This window comes from Vidua chalybeata, chromosome 27, assembly GCF_026979565.1.
Source record: "Vidua chalybeata isolate OUT-0048 chromosome 27, bVidCha1 merged haplotype, whole genome shotgun sequence".
Lineage (NCBI taxonomy): Eukaryota > Metazoa > Chordata > Aves > Passeriformes > Viduidae > Vidua > Vidua chalybeata.
The window spans coordinates 962,802-980,295 of record NC_071556.1 but is presented as its reverse complement, the minus strand read 5'-3'; the positions used below and the strand labels follow the sequence as shown (position 1 = coordinate 980,295).

Below are 17,494 nucleotides of genomic sequence, written 5' to 3'. Positions count from 1 at the left end.
GGGTCCCTGGCCTGGCACAACCTTTCCTTGGTATGGGGCAGTTGCCAGGGTATAGCTACAGCGAGGCTGGGAGTGCAGAGCCCCTCGGTCCTCCTGTCCCCGTGCGGGTGGGACCCTCACGGGGGGGCACCCCCTCCCTGAGCACCTCTCCAGTGGAGTACAGCCCTGTGCCCTGGCCATCTGCAGGGCCCTGGGGCTCCCTGGTGCTCCCCACAACTCCCTTCCCCTTTGTCTCCCACTGTCACCAGCAGCCAGTGTCCCGGGGGTCTGCTCAGGGTCTTCTGCTGCTCCCTGGACCCCTGGGACATCAGCACCTGGAGCTGCCTCCCCACACCAGTCAGAGTCAAAGCCCCTGGTCCTGCTGTGTCCTGGTCTGTTCTGGGAAGCAGGAGGTGCATGGGGAACTGGTTCATGTTCATCCTGTGGCATCTGGCCCAGCAAATAATAAGTATTAATATAATATAGATTTTTATTAATCTTTATTAATAGAATATTCTGTTCTCTGTGCCCCTGCCTTGCCTGGGGCTTGGCCCCCTCTGCCTGCTCCCTTTTGGCAGGGGGGGCTGGCTGGGGGTTGGTGCTGACTCCAGCCCCCCTTCCCTGCTCTCTGCCCCACCGGGAGCTCCTTGGGTCTCTTCTGCTGCTGCTCAGGGTGGGCAGACAGGGAGAGATGGAGCCTCTCAGCCCCGTGGGGAGCTGGAAGGGACTTGGTGACAGAGCCCCCCCGAGAGGCCAAGGAAGGGCTCAGAGCAGCCCCTGAGCCCCAGCTGGAGCTCTGGTCATGGTCCTCAGTGGCCTCATGTTATCTTGTACCTGGGGGGAGGCAGGGTGAGGAGGAGTCTCTGCTGGGGACAGAGACCCCCCCCCCCCCCCCGCCATGCCCCCCACTCACTGCTGTGACAGGTTGAGGTCTGGCCCAGCCCCCACGAAGGACAGCTGCTGCTCCAGCTCCGCGATGCGCAGGCCGATGTACCCCGAGGACAGCAGCAAGGCCACCATGCTGGGGACAGGCCAGCATCAGCCAGGGTGCACAGGGTGGCCACATGGGGCAAGGAGCAGTGCCACGGACAGGCCCCCATGTGCTCGCCCTGGGCATGGGGGTCTGAGGGGACCCTGGCCTGCCTGTGCCACCCTGGAGAAGGCTGTGTCAGTAGGGATGGGGACCGGGGCTGTGAGCGGGTCCTGGGGACTCACAGTAGCAGGTAGATGATGATGATGATGTTGAGAGAACTCAGCTGGGGGTTTATCTGGGACCAAAGTGCAGTGGCCCAGGCCCAGAGCACGGCGTGGAGTCCCCCTGTCAGGACAAAGCAGTGTTAGTAGCACTGAGAGTCTGTGCTCGGCTCTGCCAGGGTGTAAACCCCCAGGACCATCCCCCCCATCCCAAGCCCCCTGACCCACCCCAGAGGCCACATGTCTCTGCTGAGGGCACCCCTTCGCTGCTGCGGGGAACCAGCAGGGCCACCTCGCCATCCTCATCCTCTGCTTGCCTTGATCTCAGGTTTGCCTCATCTGCAGGTGACCAGGAGACACTCCATGAATGCCCCAAGGAGGGGTCTAGGTGTCCTGGGGGCACACGGGGCCACAAAGTGCCGATCCTGCACTCCCTGGAGCTCTGGGGATGCTGGTCGGGGGGGCAAGGGCGCACTGTCCCCCCCAGACCACGCGTGTCTGGGGAGGAGGAGCAGAGCCCAGAGCTGCCAGTGGGGCACGGATGCCAGCGGGGACACGGGCAGGGCTGTGAGCAGGCAAGGAGTGCACTGGGGTGGCCACTCACCCGGGGCTTCCTGGAGGCTGTTGGGCTCCGGGGTGCTCTGCTCCAGGGCTGATTGGCTCGAGATCTGGAAGAGGACAAGCCCCGGTCATGATGTGTGTCCTCAAGGCACCTGCCACACTGCCATGGGGACACGGGCAGGACCTGATGGGACCTTCTTGTGTCACCCACAAGAAGGGAGGGTCCTGGGGTCTGCGCTGCCTCGGGCTGGGGCTTTTCATGTTCCCCCTCTCATGTTTTCCCAGGGGCCACTGCACCCAGCCCACCCCATCCAGGGGGCTAGGACCACCCCTCCTCCTGTTGTACCCTCCTGCCCTCCATTCCCTGGCCTTACCTGAAACTTCCCAAGGGTTTTCTCACAGCTCACTGAGTCTCGGGGGCTCTGGCCACTGTCCTGGACAAGGAGAGATGAAGGGAGGTGCCCTGCAGTGTATGGATGGAGCCCCCCTGCCCATCCAGTCCCCGTGTACCTGCAGGTGTTTGCACACCGACCTCAGGAGCTGGTACGTGGCCTCTCGCTGGCGCAGCGACACAAAGAGGAACTGCCAGGAGCAAGAAGGGGATTTGTGCTAGAGCTGCCCCCTCGGTCACGGCCCAGAGCCCATGGGGGCCGAGACACTCCAGATAGCCCCAGGTGAGGCTGCCCCAGCACTGTCCCCGCTCTCACCTTTTCCCCCTTGGCCGTGCGGATGCTGATTGCGTTGGGCACCAGCAGCGCTGTGTTGGTCTTTTTGAGGGCTGAGATGGAGGCGACAGGGACCACGGCCTGTGCCAGGGGGAGGGGAACAGGCTGTGTCACCGTGTTCCCGGCTGCCACCTGTGCCCCTGCCTGCCCCGACGGTCCCACGCCCGCTCCAGCCCCACCTTGATGTCCTTGAGCAGGAGGTTGGAGTGGAAGCAGATGTGGCGGGAGGACACGTAGAGGCGGCCGTGGTAGGGCATTTCTCTCTGCCAGGCGCACGAGAAGCAGCCCAGCAGCACGTTCTGCTCGGCGAGCTCCCCGAAGGCCCGGCGGTAGCTGCTGTCCTGCTTGCTCAGCTGCGGGAGGTCGGGGGGTTGGTGCTCGGGGCCGGCCCTGGCACCGCGGGCGCCCTACAGCCCCTTGCTCCATCACCACGTCTGCCTCGGAACCAGGACGTTCCCGCCCCAAAAGAGCGTCCAGCCGAGCCCATGGGGCTGGGGTCCTGCTCCTCAGCTCCGGTACCCCAAGACTCACCGAGGGGGATGGGGGTCCCTGCCTGCCCGTGGCCGCCTGCTCTGTCTCCTTGCAGGAGGACTCATAGGTACTGGATCTGGAAGAAGGCATTGGAGGGGGTGACTCGAGGGGCACAGGTGGGATGTGGGGTTGGGGTGCGGGATGCGCCCCCATGAGGGGCAGCACCCACCTGGTGAGCTTGGGCTGCTCCAGCTGGGCACTTCCCCTCTCCTCCAGGCTCCGCCACTGCTTCTCCCCCAGCACCTCCCGCCTGCTGCGCCTCAGCTTCCCCGGCATGAGGGATGAGTCCGACAGCTAGGAGAGAGGGGGCAGGTTGTGGGGACAGTCTATTCCTGCAGCACAGCAGATCCCAGTGTCACCAACCTGTCCCTCCACCGGGGAGGACACCGGGGAGGACGGGGTTCAGGCCACGCCGGGACCGGGACAGCAGAGCTCACCCGGTCTCATGACCCCTTTGCCTGTCCCATGGTATGTCCTGGCTGCGACCCCCGTGGGCAGCAGGGGCTGGGGTGACGGGGAAGGGCTGACACCTGTTCCGGCGGGTGACGGGGAAAGTGATCCCCGGACCGGGGGTGCCAGCGCGGTGCTGGGCGCGGGAGTGCGCGGCCGGTCCGGCTCCAGAGGGGACGGGAATGCGGCTGCGGCCCCAGACCCACGCGCGGCCCCAGAACCCCGTCCCGGGCAGGCCCCGCGCGGTACCTGCTGGGGGGCACAGCCGGGGCCCCCCGTCCCGTCGGAGCTGTCCCGCTCCCACTGCTTCCAGCGCCGTTCCTGCTCCGCTGCCACCTCCTCCTCCTCCTCCTCCTCCTCCTCCTCCTCCTCCTCCTCCTCCTCCTCCCGAGGAAGGGCAGCGGGCGGGGCCGGGAGGCGCGGCAGGTTCGTGGGAGCGGCCAAGGCAGCCCCAGCCCGAAACACCCCGGGGCTGCGCGGGGTGAGTCCCCGCGGGGAATGCGGGACCGGCCAGCTGCCCCCAAAACAGCTGCAAACGCACTCCGGTCCCAGCAGTGCTGAGAACCAGCGCGGCACAGCCCCAGACCCGCGGCACTCTGCAATCCTGGGGCATTTCACAGTGGGCACCCCGCAAACCCGGGACATCCCGCAGTGCCGGGACACCGCACGCCTGCGTCCACCCCGTGCTCGCTCCTCTCGCTCCCGCTCCAGCCGCCTGGATCCCGTTCCATTCCCGGCCGCACTCAGGGTGTCCCTCCCTGCCCTTGGCCACACCCTGTCACACCCCCAAGCCCCCTGCACCCCTCTCACCCCACACTCGTGTCCTCCGTGCACACAGGACCCCACAGCCCCCATGGGGACCCCACAGCCACAGGGGTTCCGTGCCAGCCCACCCAGAGGGCACACACGGAGCTGAGAGTGCAGAACAGGGCATGGACGGGGGCCATGGAGAACTCCCGACATGGAGCCAGGCTGGGAGAGCTGGGGGTGCTCCCCTGGAGAGGAGAAGGCTCCAGGGAGAGCTCAGAGCCCCTGGCAGGGCCTGAAGGGGCTCCAGGAGAGCTGGAGAGGGACTGGGGACAAGGCCTGGAGGGACAGGACCCAGGGAATGGCTCCCACTGCCAGAGGGCAGGGCTGGATGGGATCTTGGGCAGGAATTGTTCCCTTGCAGGGTGGGCAGGCCCTGGCCCAGGGTGCCCAGAGCAGCTGTGGCTGCCCCTGGATCCCTGGCAGTGCCCAAGGCCAGGCTGGGCAGGGCTTGGAGCAGCCTGGCACAGTGGAAGGTGTCCCTGCCCTTGGCAGGGCTGGCACTGGATGGGCTTTGAGGTCCCTCCCAACCCAAACCATCCCATGGGTTATGGAATAACCCCGGCACCCTCCCGCTCACAGCCCGTGTGCACACAGCACATCCCTGCACACACGCGTGGCACAAACAGGTACACAAACACAGGATTGTGTACGTGTCAGCCATGGACACGATCACAGCCATGGGCGTGAACACACCGTTCACACACACTCACACACACACTCACTCACACACTGTTCACTCACAGTCACACACACTGTTCACACTCACACACTGTTCACACTCACACTGTTCACACTCACACTGTTCACACTCACACACTGTTCACACTCACACTGTTCACACTCACACACTCACACTGTTCACAATCACACTGTTCACACTCACTCACACTGTTCACACTCACACTGTTCACACTCACTGTTCACACACACTGTTCACACTCACACTGTTCGCACTCACACTGTTCTCATACACTCACACTGTTCACACTCACACTGTTCACACTCACTCACTCACACTGTTCACACTCACACTGTTCACACTCACACTGTTCACACTCACACACTCACACTGTTCACACTCACACTGTTCACACTCACACACTCACACTGTTCACACTCACACTGTTCACACTCACACTGTTCACACTCACACACACTGTTCACACTCACTCACACTGTTCACACTCACACTGTTCACACTCACTGTTCACACTCACACTGTTCACACTCACTCACACTGTTCTCACTCACACTGTTCACACTCACACTGTTCACACTCACTCACTCACACTGTTCTCACTCACATTGTTCACACTCACTCACACTGTTCACACTCACACTGTTCACACACTGTTCACAGTCACTCACTCACACTGTTCACACTCACTGTTCACACTCACACTGTTCACACTCACTCACACTGTTCACACTCACACTGTTCACACTCACACTGTTCACACTCACACACTGTTCACACTCACACTGTTCACACTCACTCACACTGTTCACACTCACACTGTTCGCACTCACACTGTTCTCATACACTCACACTGTTCACACTCACACTGTTCACACTCACTGTTCACACTCACTCACACTGTTCACACTCACACTGTTCTCATACACTCACACTGTTCACACACTGTTCACACTCACTGTTCACACTCACTCACACTCTCTCTCTCTCTCTCTCCCTCCCTCTCAGTCCCCGCCCCCGCCGCGCACGGGCCGCCCCCATTGGCTGTCCCGTCGCGTGGGCGGAGCCCCGCTCACGGACCAATCACTTATCCGCAGCGCTGCGCGCGCTCCGTTCCGCGCGCGGGGCCGCCATGGCCTCTGAGGGGCCGTCCCTGCCCCGCCCCTCAGGGCCCCCCTCTGCCCCTCAGGGCGCCCCTCTGCTCCTCAGGGCCCCCCTCTGCCCCTCAGGGCACCCCTCTGCTCCTCAGGGCCCCCCTCTGCCCCTCAGGGCGCCCCCCGCCCCTTAGGGCCCCCCTCTGCTCCTCAGGGCCCCCCTCTGCTCCTCAGGGCCCCCCTCTGCCCCTCAGGGCACCCCTCTGCTCCTCAGGGCCCCCCTCTGCCCCTCAGGGCGCCCCCCGCCCCTTAGGGCCCCCCTCTGCTCCTCAGGGCCCCCCTCTGCCCCTCAGGGCACCCCTCTGCCCCTCAGGGTGCCCCTCTGCTCCTCAGGGCCCCCCTCTGCCCCTCAGGGCACCCCTCTGCTCCTCAGGGCGCCCCCCGCCCCTCAGGGCCCCCCTCTGCCCCTCAGGGCACCCCTCTGCCCCTCAGGGCGCCTCCCGCTCCTCAGGGCACCTCCCTGCCCCTCAGGGCACCCCTCTGCCCCTCAGGGCACCCCTCTGCCCGGGGACGGGTGGGAGCAGCGCCGGGCTCCCCCCAGTCTCCCGTGCGCCCCCAGACCTGCTCCAACCACAGCTGTGGGTCCCGCACCTCAGAGCGGAGCCCACCCCCGATCCCGGGGCCGTCAGCGCTGTGGTTGTTTTCTTCTCTCCTTTTTCTCCTCCTTTATAAAGTGCCATTTGTACGTATTGACCTTACAAAAGCAGGTTAAAACCTCGGGCGGAGCGCTCCCCTCTTGTGGGGCTGCCCCGGCCTGGCCTAGGCCCTTCTAGTGTTCATTGTGCAGGTGAGAGGTGACAGGTGACCCTGCCCCGGTGACACCGCAGCAGGGACAGCCTTCATTGGCCCGGCGGGGTCTGGGACACCAGAGTCCAGGATGGGGACATGAGGTCAGGGTGGGAATGTGAGTCCAGTGCAAGGAGACAGGGTGGCCCCCAGTGCAGGGGAACCTCCAGACTCGGAGCGTGGCACCGCGGTGGCCCAGGACATGGTGGCTGAGGACACAGCCCCGCTCAGTTGATGGTGCTGCTCTGGCTCTCTCCCTCAGTGCTCCCAGTGCCACTTTCAGGGGTCCTTGCCCTGCTCAGCCCCTGCAGGCTGACAGCACCTGGAGGAAGAGGAGGAAGGGACAGGTCAGGAGAGATGGCAGCATGGGGTGACCCTCACGTGCTGGCCTGGCCCTCCTGGACTCTTCTGCTAGCACCAGGGGCCTGACCCAAGCAGCACAAGGGGTCTGTCCTGTTCCCCCACCCCACAGCGAGACACTGGCACCCCAAGAGGCAGAACAGGCACTGAGCAGGAGTGTTGGCTCCTCAGCCTGCCAAAGGTCACCCCATAGTCCCCCACGTTTGCTGCCACCCCTTGGAGCCCCAGGGCCAGTGTGGCCATAACCAGGCCAGGGGGCTGTTGCCCCCCAGAAGGGCACAGCAAGCAAACATAGCCCCTCTCTGGGGGCAGCAGAGAAGTGAGACAATAGCCCTGCCCTGTGTCCTACTATGAGGGTTCCCCTGCAAGCATGGCCACAAGCCAGCCCAGTAATGACAGCGCTCTCACCGCTGCTCCACTGGGGCCATCTACAAAGACACTGTGGCTTTAGCCCAGGCTAGCACTGACCACAGGGCTCCCAGTGCCCCCAGCCCCACACTGGGCTGCCCCCAAGCCCTCAGCCCCACTCACGGTAGCGGATCCGGATGGGCCACACCATGATGGAGCACAGTGTGGTGACAGCGGCGACACCGATGCCACCAGTGACCAGCACCATCACCCAGCGGTAGAAGTCGACACAGGCAGGGCAGCACAGCTCAGTCCTGTGGGGGACAGGCAGGGACGTGGTTGGAGGCCAGGACTGGGGTCCCAGGCTACGGGCAATGGTCCCACATCCTCAATCAGAGTCAGGACTGGATTCCACTGGGATGCGAGGGGAAGGCCCAGGGCAAGGATATCCCCAGGGTATGGCTTGGGCCCTTGTGCAAGGCCAGGAGAGAAGGTGAAGAAGGGTTTAAGACAAATTAGAGCTGGACAAGAGAAGCCTCCAGGGAGAGCTCAGAGCCCTTTCCAGTGCCTAAAGGGGCTCCAGGAGAGCTGGAGAGGGACTTGGGACAAGAGATGGGGGGACAGGACAAGGGGGAATGGCTTCTCACTACGACAGGGCAGGGTTAGATGGGAAAGAATTCTTCCCTTTGAGGGTGAGGAGGTCCTGGCACCGGGTGCCCAGAGCAGCTGGGGCTGCCCCATCCCTGGAAGTCTTCTAGTCCAGGTTGGACAGGGCTTGGAGCAACCTGGTGTAGTAGAAAGTGTCCTTGCCCATGGCAGGGGGTGGAAGGAGATGAGCTTTAAGGTCCTTTCCAATCCAAACCATTGTGGGACTCTACAAATCCAAGCTGGTTCCCTCCCGTGTCTCTTGCTCCAACCCTGGAATATTTCCTCATGGCCCCCAAGCGATGGGGGTCCCAGCTCTGCAGAGACACTTACGGGCAGGGGTGCAGGTTCTGGATCAACATCACAGCCAGGCCATTGGCCATCTTGTCCGTGAAGCTCATGGCACCGTAGACAAACGCGCTGCTGTGCTGCGGGAGGAGAGGGAACCGCGCTGGGCCACGCAGTGCTGTGTGCCCTCTCATGGGCAGAGCCCTCACTGCAGCAGAGCACGGGGCACAGCACTCACAGGGCACAGCAGACGGGGGCCCAGCAGAGCCCCCTCCCAGCGTCTCCATCCCCTAACCCTGGCCAGCACCCACTCCAGACTGTGGGTGCTGTGCCTGCCATGACCCCCACTCTTGTCCCAGGAGCAGTGGCTGTACCGTGTTGGTGCCGATGAGATCTGCAGTCATAGACAGGGAGGTGACCAGGATGGTGGCTGAGCCGGCCCCGAGCAGCACCGCCAGCCCGTAGATCTCATCTCCTATTGGCCTGGCCAGGGCCACCCAGGAGGCAAAGGCCAGGACCACCAGGATGCCCACAAAGTAAGTCAGCTGTGATGGGGACAGGCAGAGGGAGAAGGGGGAGTTCAAACATCAGCTGGCATTTGGTGAGGGAGGAGCAAGCAGGGAGGACACGAGGCCAGCATTGCCCAGGACCCATGAGGGACAGCCTTGGCTCTGTCCCAGCTGTATTTAAACAAGGAGACCCCAAAAGCAGGTCTTTGCTGTGCTCCAGGCTGTTCTGCAGCCCAAGGGTTGAGCCCCAAGCAGAGTTGTGGAAATGTGTCTGTGAGGGCGAGGGACACACCACTGGCACCCAACAGCATGGAGGGGACACACTAGGGGAGCAGGTCCCTCCTGCTGGCATTGTAGACCGTGTGCCCACCCTGGCCAGTGTAACCAGACCCCACCTCTGTCCCTGATGGGCACCACAGGGCTCTGCAGCCCAGTCAGGCCTGCATGGACATGGTAACTCTGGGCCAGCACTGCCTTCCCCAGCCCGAGGGATGTACAAGACAGGCCCCTGCCACCATCCCTGTCCACCATGCCCAGTCCCAGTAGGACCCAGATCCCCATCCCTGCCCACCACACCCAGTCCCAGCAGGACCTATGCTGCAGTGGGTGGTTGCTGGCAGAGGGTCCATGAGGGGTCCCTGCTCTCCAGCTCAGGTGTGCCAGGAGCTTTGCTCACAGCCAGGATTTGGCCCCTGGTGCTCTCCTGGCATCAAACTCCAACCTCTCCAGTGAGACCCTGGACTCACATTCCGACCAATCCATTTGTTCACAGGTTTCATGAGGAACGAGGAGAGAAACCCACTGACGTACATCACTAGGGGAATGGTGGCAATGTACTTCTGCAAGGGACAAGGACAGGGAGATGAGCCCCAGGCCACATCAGGACACCTCACATACCCCTGGACCTGCCCTGCACCCACCTTGGAGAGCAGCAGCGAGTTGGTCAGGTACATGGCAATGTAGGTCTGGGACAGGTTGACGATGAGGCGGGTGGCCATGTAGAGCACTGCGATCTGGGAGGGGACAGGACCAGGGCATCACCGCTCAGCCTGTGGGAAGGACCTGCCCTGCCCAGCTGTCATGGCACAGGTGCCCAGCGGGAAGGGGATGGCCCCTCTGAGGGGGTGGATGGGTCCCCAGAACAGCTCCCCTCTCCATCCCCATCCGCTCCTAAGCAAGCCCCATGGCAGCAGCCCAGGCCAGGGGAGTCCTGCCCAGCTGTACCTGGTAGAAGGAGGGCTCCAGCAGCCAGTCCTTCCAGAGCAGCAGTGGGTGTGGGGGGCCCGAGGGCTCCTTGTGCAGCAGCGGGGTGCTCTCCTCTGGCTCGGGTAGCACCCCTGGTGGGTACGGCTTCTCCTTGGTGCCCAGGTGGAAGATGAGGGAGAACACGGCCCCCAGCCCCACCACGATGAGGGCCAAGTTCTGGTGAGGCAGTGGGGGTGAGCACAGCAGGGGGGGCAGCCCACCATCAGCCCCCCAGCAGTCTGGAGGGTAAGCAGGCGTGCCCAGACCCCACGGAGGGCTCAGTGTGGCTCTGGCCCAGTTGATGAGGTTTTAAGGCACTGCCCCCTGACTCCCTCCAGTACCTCCCCAGCTGAGCCGTGGGAAGAGGGAACCCCAGAGACTGTGCCTTGCCACTCACCCGAAACACAGGGATGTCCTGTGGGCCCAGGTGCTCCGTGTGGTCGGGCTGATCCGTCTGGAAGTTTAGCAGGAGCCAGGTCAGGCCGTACACAGTGATGTTGGCCATGACAGTGAAGGCATACCTGAGCGGAAGGAAACCTTGGGGTGATGCAGAGGGATAAGCATGGGGACAGCACAGCAGGACACCTCTGCCCACAGCTGCCCTCCAAGCCAGATGTGCTACAGCCTCTGCACCCCAGTGTCATGGCTGAGGTGACACCTCTGAGGGCACAAGGCACCTGGCCAGGCCTCAGCCTTATTGCTGCAACTCCCAGTGTGCCCAGTCCAAGCCTCGGGGCATGACTGGGAGGCAACCAAGATCCCTACAGGTCAGTCTGTTCCCCACCCAGGCACAGCTCACCTCTGCTTCAAGGATGCCAGGAGCTGCCTGACCCAGTACCCCCAGAGTGGGACCACTTGGACCCACGGTTACCCCACATCCTCCCTGCTCACCCTGCTCCATGGAATAAACATCCCATCCCACATCCCAGTCCTGACAGAGATGAGCCAAGTGCACTGCCCACCTGGCCCTGGAGACATCTCACCTCCAGAACAGTACCAAGAGCCATGTCCAGCTCTCCTTGAGGGCATCTGGGAGGGACAGTCCCTCCCCTAAATGCCACCATCCATTCCCAAAGGAGAAGTGTCCCCAGCTCAGGGAAGTGTCCCATGGGCTGTGTCACTGACATCCCTGGCATCAAGACATTCCCTCCTGGCAGCAAAGACTTTGGGCCACCAACCCAGGACCAGAGTCTTTTGGCACATCCCACAGGACACCCACATGGCCCAGTCCTTGTCCTGCCATGCCAAGGTGTCTGGTGTGTCACAGCACCCAGGGACCTCCTGTCACACAGTGATGGGACCCGGGGCAGCTCCCCCAGGCCCAGGTGACCTCCAGGTGTGGCTGTGCTCACCTGAAAGCTGTGAGCTCCACCTTCCCATGGTCACTGCTCACCAGCTCGGGGATGAGGGCCAGGTGGGACACCTGTGTGGCTGCCCACCCAAGCTGGAAGATGATGATGAAGGGGAGGTAGTAGATGAAGGCTGCCCATTGTGGAGTGCTGTCTCTGCAGGCCAGGCAGGGGCTGAAGACAAAGGGAAAGGACACGAGGACACAGGTGGTGCCTGGGGAGAGAGTGGAGCAGTGAGAGGCTGCACACCTGGCTGGGACTCCAATGTGACACACACAGCCCTCTCCAGGACAGGTTCTACCCCAGAGCTGGGGAGGGAGGTAGGTTCCTTCCCCAGCCAGATGAGACACGTGGAGCTCCAGACCCCTCCTCAGCCCATCCTGCACAGGGAATGTGGCACCCAGCCCAGACAGACACCCCCCAATCAAGGTCCTTCCCCAGCACAGCACTGGCACTGCCCTGTCCCCTCAAGACACCATGACAGAGCCTCAGTGTCACACCCACAGACACCACGAAGTTCTGGCTGTCCCCAGGTGCAGATATCCAGTCAGATAACCCCTCCCTGCTGCCTGCCCGTGGTGATATGGCACCCCTAGGCTGGGAGGGCTCTGGCTGTCCCACGGGCACTGGCTCCACATCTGTCTCCACGTCCCCTCTCCCGTGGGGCTGGCAGAGTGGGGCTGGCAGAGAGAGCCGTGCTTCCACCACACTCACAGACACCACCCGCAGCATGACAGGGTGACACAGAGCCACGGGGGCTCCGGGAAGGGCCCGCTGAGTCAGGGACATCAGAGCCAGGCTCCTCCCTCTGCTGTGGCAGGACAGCCACAGGGACGCAGCCTGGGGACGCCGCATATGGGGACCCTGCGTGGGGCACACAGGCCAGCCTGGCCTCGCCCTCCCGTTTCCCAAAGTTACAGAGTCTATCTGCCAAGTGGCTCCACAGACCCCCAGGCCCCGATGCAGAGCCTGGTGCCCTGTCCCACATGTCTCCCTGTACTGTCCTACATGTCCCCAGCTTCACTGTGTGCTGATGAAGTGCTGTTCCTACAGCTGAGGGGAACCTGCTTTGCCAGGTCCCCAAGGTACCCTCTCCACTTTGCAAGAACCTCTCTTCCTCGTGAATGATTCCTCTTCCTCCCATCCATGAAGGGGAATTTCTCCTCCTCCTCCTCCTCGCTCCTACACAGCACAGCCATACATGCCAGGGCAAAGCCAAGGGTAGCAGTGACAATCCCAGCCCAGCCCCATCCATCCCACCAAAGGGTGCTGGGTTCCCACACTGGCTCACAGTGCTCAGCTTTGGTGCTCCAGGACCTCTGAAGGACAGGGGACTCAGGCACATGTGGTACCTGTGCCCCAGACAAACCAGAGGCATGGAAAGGTTCATGAGGGCTCAAACCAGCCCAGATCCTCTCTGTTCTCTGGGTTTTAGCTGGGCCCAGATGAGGGGTGAGGGTCCCAGGGCCCCACAGAGTCAGGCCCTGCAACCCTGTTGGGCTGTGAGGGCTCCCAGGGGAGCGCTGAATCAGGAGCTGTGGGACCCAGCTGCTGCAGCCTCCAGAGCTGCTCCTGTGCCCACCCATGAGCCATCGCCACCTGCACAACCACAGGAGTGTCACCTCCTCCTCGCGGCCCCTTGGGACAGGCAGTGTCCACCACCAGGGTCACCCCACTGGCCACCCCATGGAGCTGTGCCCATCTGGCACACGGCTGCATCCCAATAGCCATGTACCCCAAGTGTCCAGGAGTGGCTGCACTGAGCCAGAGGGGTCCTGCGGACCCCCTGCTCTCCCAAGCAGGGCCATGGGAGTCCAGCCAAGACCATTCTGCCCCGCCTGCAGCACCCCCTGGCAGGCAAAGGCCCAGCTTCTCATCTTTGGCCCTGCGGAGCAGATCACGAGAACACCCGGCTGCTCAGCACAGGCGCCTGGGGCAGGGATTTTGGAACAGCACTGCCAGACAGGCTGAGACAGGCAGCAAAGAGATGCTCACCCTTCCTCCCCACTGCGTCAGGAAGCTGGACCCCATAAAAGAGCTGGCGAGCAGGCAGGCACACCGGGGACCGCCTGTGGGAACCCCTGGGGCTGCGTCCGCCGTGGGAAGATGCCATGATAGCAACTCGTGGTGTCTCCCCCACCCCGAGGCTGCGGTTTCACAACGTTTCCTCTGATCTGAGCATGGGTTTGCCACCGGACGAGACACCCCGCTTCCACACAACACCCCTCGCTGCAGCGTGATCAAAGGAGCTGGATCCGGTGGGTTTGCCACCACCGCTGGTCACTCTGTGGTTAGCCAAGGTGGGCGCCAGGGAAGCCCCCACCTTGGGAATAAGGGAATAAAGGCCTGGAAAACAGCCTGAGTACCTGCTCCAGCCTGTGCTCTGCTGCCTGCAAGGCCCGAGTTAGCATTTCCCCTCTGTGCTTGCCGGGTAGCACCCGGCTGGAGCAGGGGGACGAAACAGCTCCAGCCACTTCCCTAAATCCAGGGTGCCGATGCGGCTGAGGCTGGGGCAGGGGTGAAGCTGCCCCTCCAGCACTCTCCCTGACTCACCAAGCCAAGCTCCGGCAAGGTCAGACGCCTTATCAGGCTGCCGTTGGGTTGCACAAAGCATTGGTCGAGATAAATTTGGGATCAAGATAAGAGGAGCCATCCTGCAACCGTCCTCCCTCCCCGCGGGTGTGCTCTGGGCGAGGCAGTGCCCGGTTGTTACCGAGGATTGTTATCAATGGCCATTTCTTCCATCAACTGCCCCGTCCCCAGTGCCAGCTAAGCAGGATGTGCAGGCTCCTGCACCAGTCACGGCACCAAGGATCCTTCTTCAGGCCATGCTGTCCCCTCAGAGAGGAACCAAGGACCCCTCTCTACACCACACTGTCCCCTCAGAGAGGGACCTTGACAGATGGGTCCCCACCAGCCCCTGCACTCCATTGCATTTTTTGACCTAGGGCAGAATGCAAGACAAACCTGTCAATAATTCCTGTGAGCCAGAGCCTCCTGTGCATCCCATGGCTGTACCCCGCTGCTGGCCCCTGGGATGCACAGCCCCAGCACAGCCAAGGGCCCCACACCACAGGGTCCCCTGCCCTGGGGACACTGAGAGCTGCTCAGGAAGCACCTGGACTTTTGTAAAAGCCCAGATTTTACTGATGGTTTTGACTTGGTTTTGCTGCAGCTCCAAGGTCTGAGCACGTGGCTTTCACCCCAGCTCGCTGCCACCCACACACACAAAGCCTGAGGGACAGTGGGGAGTCCCCAGGGTGGGATGGTGCCCAGGCAGGACAGGGATACCATGGTGCCCCTTCCCCATCCAGGCTCAGCATCCCACTGTCCCCTACACATGGAGCAGCTCTGTCCCTACCTCAGTGCTGCAGGGGATCCCAGAAAGGCACCTCCCAGGTTATCCCCTCCTCACAAGGCACCCCAGACCCATTTCCTGTCACCCAGGGCACACACCAGAGCCCCTTCACCTTCCACAGGGCACCCCAAGAGCCCCCAGGGCAGCCCTCCCTTCCATGGAAGAGCTGCTCCCTTCTACCCCAGGGCACACAATTCTGCTCACCCCTGAGGCTGCCCCTCTCCAGCTGGGGGGACCCTGTCCCCACCTCACTGCCACATGATGGTCCCCCTCCCTAGAAAGGCTCCCACATCTTCAGGGAGACCTCCATGCCACAAGGCACCCTGGTTCCTTCCCGCTCCAGGGAACCCCAAAGGCTCATCCCCCAACCCAGAAAGGCACCCTTGGACTTGTTCCCCCTCTTCCAGGGCACCCCAGAAAGGTACCCTGGGGCTGATCCTGTACCCCAGAGAGGCTCCTCCACGTCCCCACAGCAGAGTGTCCCCCACCCATGCCCCCCAGCAGAGCTGCTTGGGGCCAACCCCCTCCACCCAGCATCCCCCACTGTCCCCCACTCTGGGCATCCTAGAAAGGTTCCTCCAGGGTCATCCCTTTCTTCTTAGGGCATCCCAGAAAGGTTCCCCTGGGTAGCCCCCACTCAGGGCACCTCAGAACTGCTCCTTGGGGTCACCCTTCTCCCTTCCGGGCACCCCAGGAGGGTGTCTCCCACCCCCCGGCACCCCCGAAAATCTCCCCCAGGGTCACCCATTTTCACATGTCACCTTAGATAGGCACTCTCGATCACTCCCTCAGGACACCGCAAAAAGACTCCCCCAGAGCCATCCTCTCCACTTAGAGCGCCCCAGAAAGGCTCCCCCAGGTGACCCCCAACCCAGAGCACCCCAGAAGGTCTCCCTCACAGCCACACTCCTCCCCTCCCCTAACCAAAGCCCCTCAGGGTTACCCGTCTCTTATCTTTGGCACCCCAGCAGTGTGTCCCACCCAAGGCACCCCAGAAAGGCTCCCTATGGCCATTGCTCTGGATGTCCCCCAACACAGACACCCCAGAAAGTCTCCCCCGGAGCCATTCCTCTTCACTTAGAGCATCCCAGAAAGGCTCTGCTGGGTGTTCCGCAACACCGACACACGGAAAGCTCCCCCGGGATCATCCCTCTCTACTCACGGCACCCCAGTAAAGTTCCCCCCTCGGATGTCGCCCACTCAGGACACCCCAGAAAGGCTCTCCCGGCGTCAGCCCTCTCCACCCGGCTCCCCCCATCAGAGCTCCCGGTCCCCGCACCCTCCGCCCAGGTGTCTCCGTTCCCTCCGGTCCCCGCACCCACCGGCCAGGTGCCAGCCCTTCCTGCGGCCGCAGCGGCCGCAACCGTGGGCCCGGTCGGCCTCGAAGCCGAGCAGGGGCGTGCAGAGCCCGTCGGCCGCCTGCCCGGCCAGGAGCAGCCCGCCGGCCGCGCCGTGCCCGTAGCCGAGCACGGCGTGCAGGAAGGGCAGCAGGTAGGTGAACCACAGCGCCGAGCACGCGTCGTTCAGGAAGTGCCCGCACGCGAAGCTGAGCCGCGCCCGCAGCGGCAGCGCCGGGCCCGGGGACTGCGGGGACCGCGGGGGCTCCGCCATGGTCCGGCCCGAGCCCGCGGGGACAGCGCCGGGACGGGTCCGGCGGGAGGGACCGCCAGGGAATGGGAGGGGACAGGGAGGAGGGAGGAGATGGCAGAGACAGGGAGGGACGGGCCGGCTCCGCTGATCCTCCGCATCCCCCGGGGATCCGTCCTGGGCGGGGCGGCCAGGGCAGGGGGAGGCGGGATGGGGGAGCGCCCAGTTACCCCAGTTACACCAGTGATGCCCGCACAGCGGGTGAATGCCCAGTTACACCAGTGCTGTCCCCACTCCCATCCCACGGGACTCCACTGCTGTCCTCACACTGCTCCCAGACACATCACAGCTGCCCCCACGCCGTTCCCAGTCACACCAGTAGTGGCCCTGTATTGCTCCCAGTCACACCAGTACCATGGCACTACTCCCAGTCACACCAGTATTACCCCCACACTGCTCCCAGTAACATCAGTGCTGTCCCCTTACTGCTCCCAGTCATACCAGTAATGTCCCCATGCTGTTCCCAGTTGCACCAGTATTACTCTCACACTGCTCCCAGTCACATCAGCACTGTCCCCACAGTGCTCCCAGTCACACCAGTACTGGCCCTATACTGGTCCCAGTCACTCCAGTGCTGTTCCCAGTGATCCCAGTATTACTCCCACACCCCCAGTCACTCCTGCCCTGCCCATAGCAGTCCCGCAGACCCCAGCACCCTCACACAGCTCCCAGTCACACCAGCGCTGCCTGTAACAGTCCCATTACCCACAAGGGAATGTCCCAGTCACTCCAGTACCTCCACACTGCTCCCAGTGACCTCAGTACCCACCTCAGCAAGGGGATGGCCCCCATGCTGCCAGTAGGCACCCCAGAATTCCAGTGACACCAGTATATCCTTGCTGCTCCCAGCAACTCCGG

The 17,494-nt window shown here is 62.9% G+C and overlaps 2 protein-coding genes and 1 long non-coding RNA gene across 4 annotated transcripts; 1 reads left to right on the top strand and 2 right to left on the bottom strand.

The window, feature by feature from the left end:
* Nucleotides 1-462: 462 nt before the first annotated feature.
* Nucleotides 463-3,766, bottom strand: LOC128800558 (GRAM domain-containing protein 2A-like). Its single transcript, XM_053965831.1, has 12 exons — nucleotides 3,690-3,766; nucleotides 3,160-3,284; nucleotides 2,991-3,066; nucleotides 2,639-2,812; nucleotides 2,442-2,540; nucleotides 2,245-2,316; nucleotides 2,109-2,168; nucleotides 1,778-1,841; nucleotides 1,402-1,512; nucleotides 1,195-1,297; nucleotides 893-1,000; nucleotides 463-813 (listed from the first exon to the last, which is right to left on the bottom strand). The coding sequence occupies exons 2-12, from the start codon at nucleotides 3,264-3,266 to the stop codon at nucleotides 798-800; spliced, it is 990 nt and encodes a 329-aa protein (XP_053821806.1). The 5' UTR covers nucleotides 3,267-3,284; nucleotides 3,690-3,766; the 3' UTR covers nucleotides 463-797.
* A 3,089-nt stretch (nucleotides 3,767-6,855) lies between these two features.
* MFSD12 (major facilitator superfamily domain containing 12) lies at nucleotides 6,856-16,699 on the bottom strand. 2 transcript variants are annotated; one of them, XM_053965839.1, is made up of 10 exons: nucleotides 16,312-16,699; nucleotides 11,635-11,845; nucleotides 10,680-10,803; nucleotides 10,262-10,459; nucleotides 9,958-10,050; nucleotides 9,784-9,876; nucleotides 8,903-9,073; nucleotides 8,574-8,668; nucleotides 7,779-7,909; nucleotides 6,856-7,209 (listed from the first exon to the last, which is right to left on the bottom strand). In XM_053965839.1, the coding sequence occupies exons 1-10, from the start codon at nucleotides 16,598-16,600 to the stop codon at nucleotides 7,115-7,117; spliced, it is 1,500 nt and encodes a 499-aa protein (XP_053821814.1). In that variant the 5' UTR covers nucleotides 16,601-16,699; the 3' UTR covers nucleotides 6,856-7,114. The 2 variants fall into 2 exon arrangements, with proteins under 2 accessions (XP_053821814.1, XP_053821813.1); XM_053965838.1 differs by having other exon boundaries at nucleotides 9,784-10,050.
* Nucleotides 9,895-13,993, top strand: LOC128800562 (uncharacterized). The gene is made up of 2 exons (XR_008435009.1): nucleotides 9,895-9,984; nucleotides 13,648-13,993. It is a non-coding gene; the product is annotated as an uncharacterized LOC128800562 (long non-coding RNA).
* Nucleotides 16,700-17,494: the final 795 nt, after the last annotated feature.

Excerpts from the sequence above, each read along its gene's own strand:
- LOC128800558 (XM_053965831.1), bottom strand. The coding sequence starts at position 3,266 with ATGCCGGGGAAGCTGAGGCGCAGCAGGCGGGAGGTGCTGGGGGAGAAG. Across the intron at positions 2,541-2,638 it reads TCCTGCTCAAGGACATCAAG|GCCGTGGTCCCTGTCGCCTC; the intron begins GTGGGGCTGGAG and ends CCCCTGGCACAG. Across the intron at positions 1,001-1,194 it reads ATCATCATCTACCTGCTACT|CATGGTGGCCTTGCTGCTGT; the intron begins GTGAGTCCCCAG and ends GCCTGTCCCCAG.
- MFSD12 (XM_053965838.1), bottom strand. The coding sequence starts at position 16,600 with ATGGCGGAGCCCCCGCGGTCCCCGCAGTCCCCGGGCCCGGCGCTGCCG. Across the intron at positions 10,051-10,261 it reads TGGAGCCCTCCTTCTACCAG|ATCGCAGTGCTCTACATGGC; the intron begins GTACAGCTGGGC and ends GTCCCCTCCCAG. Across the intron at positions 7,910-8,573 it reads CAGAACCTGCACCCCTGCCC|GACTGAGCTGTGCTGCCCTG; the intron begins GTAAGTGTCTCT and ends TGTCCCCCACAG.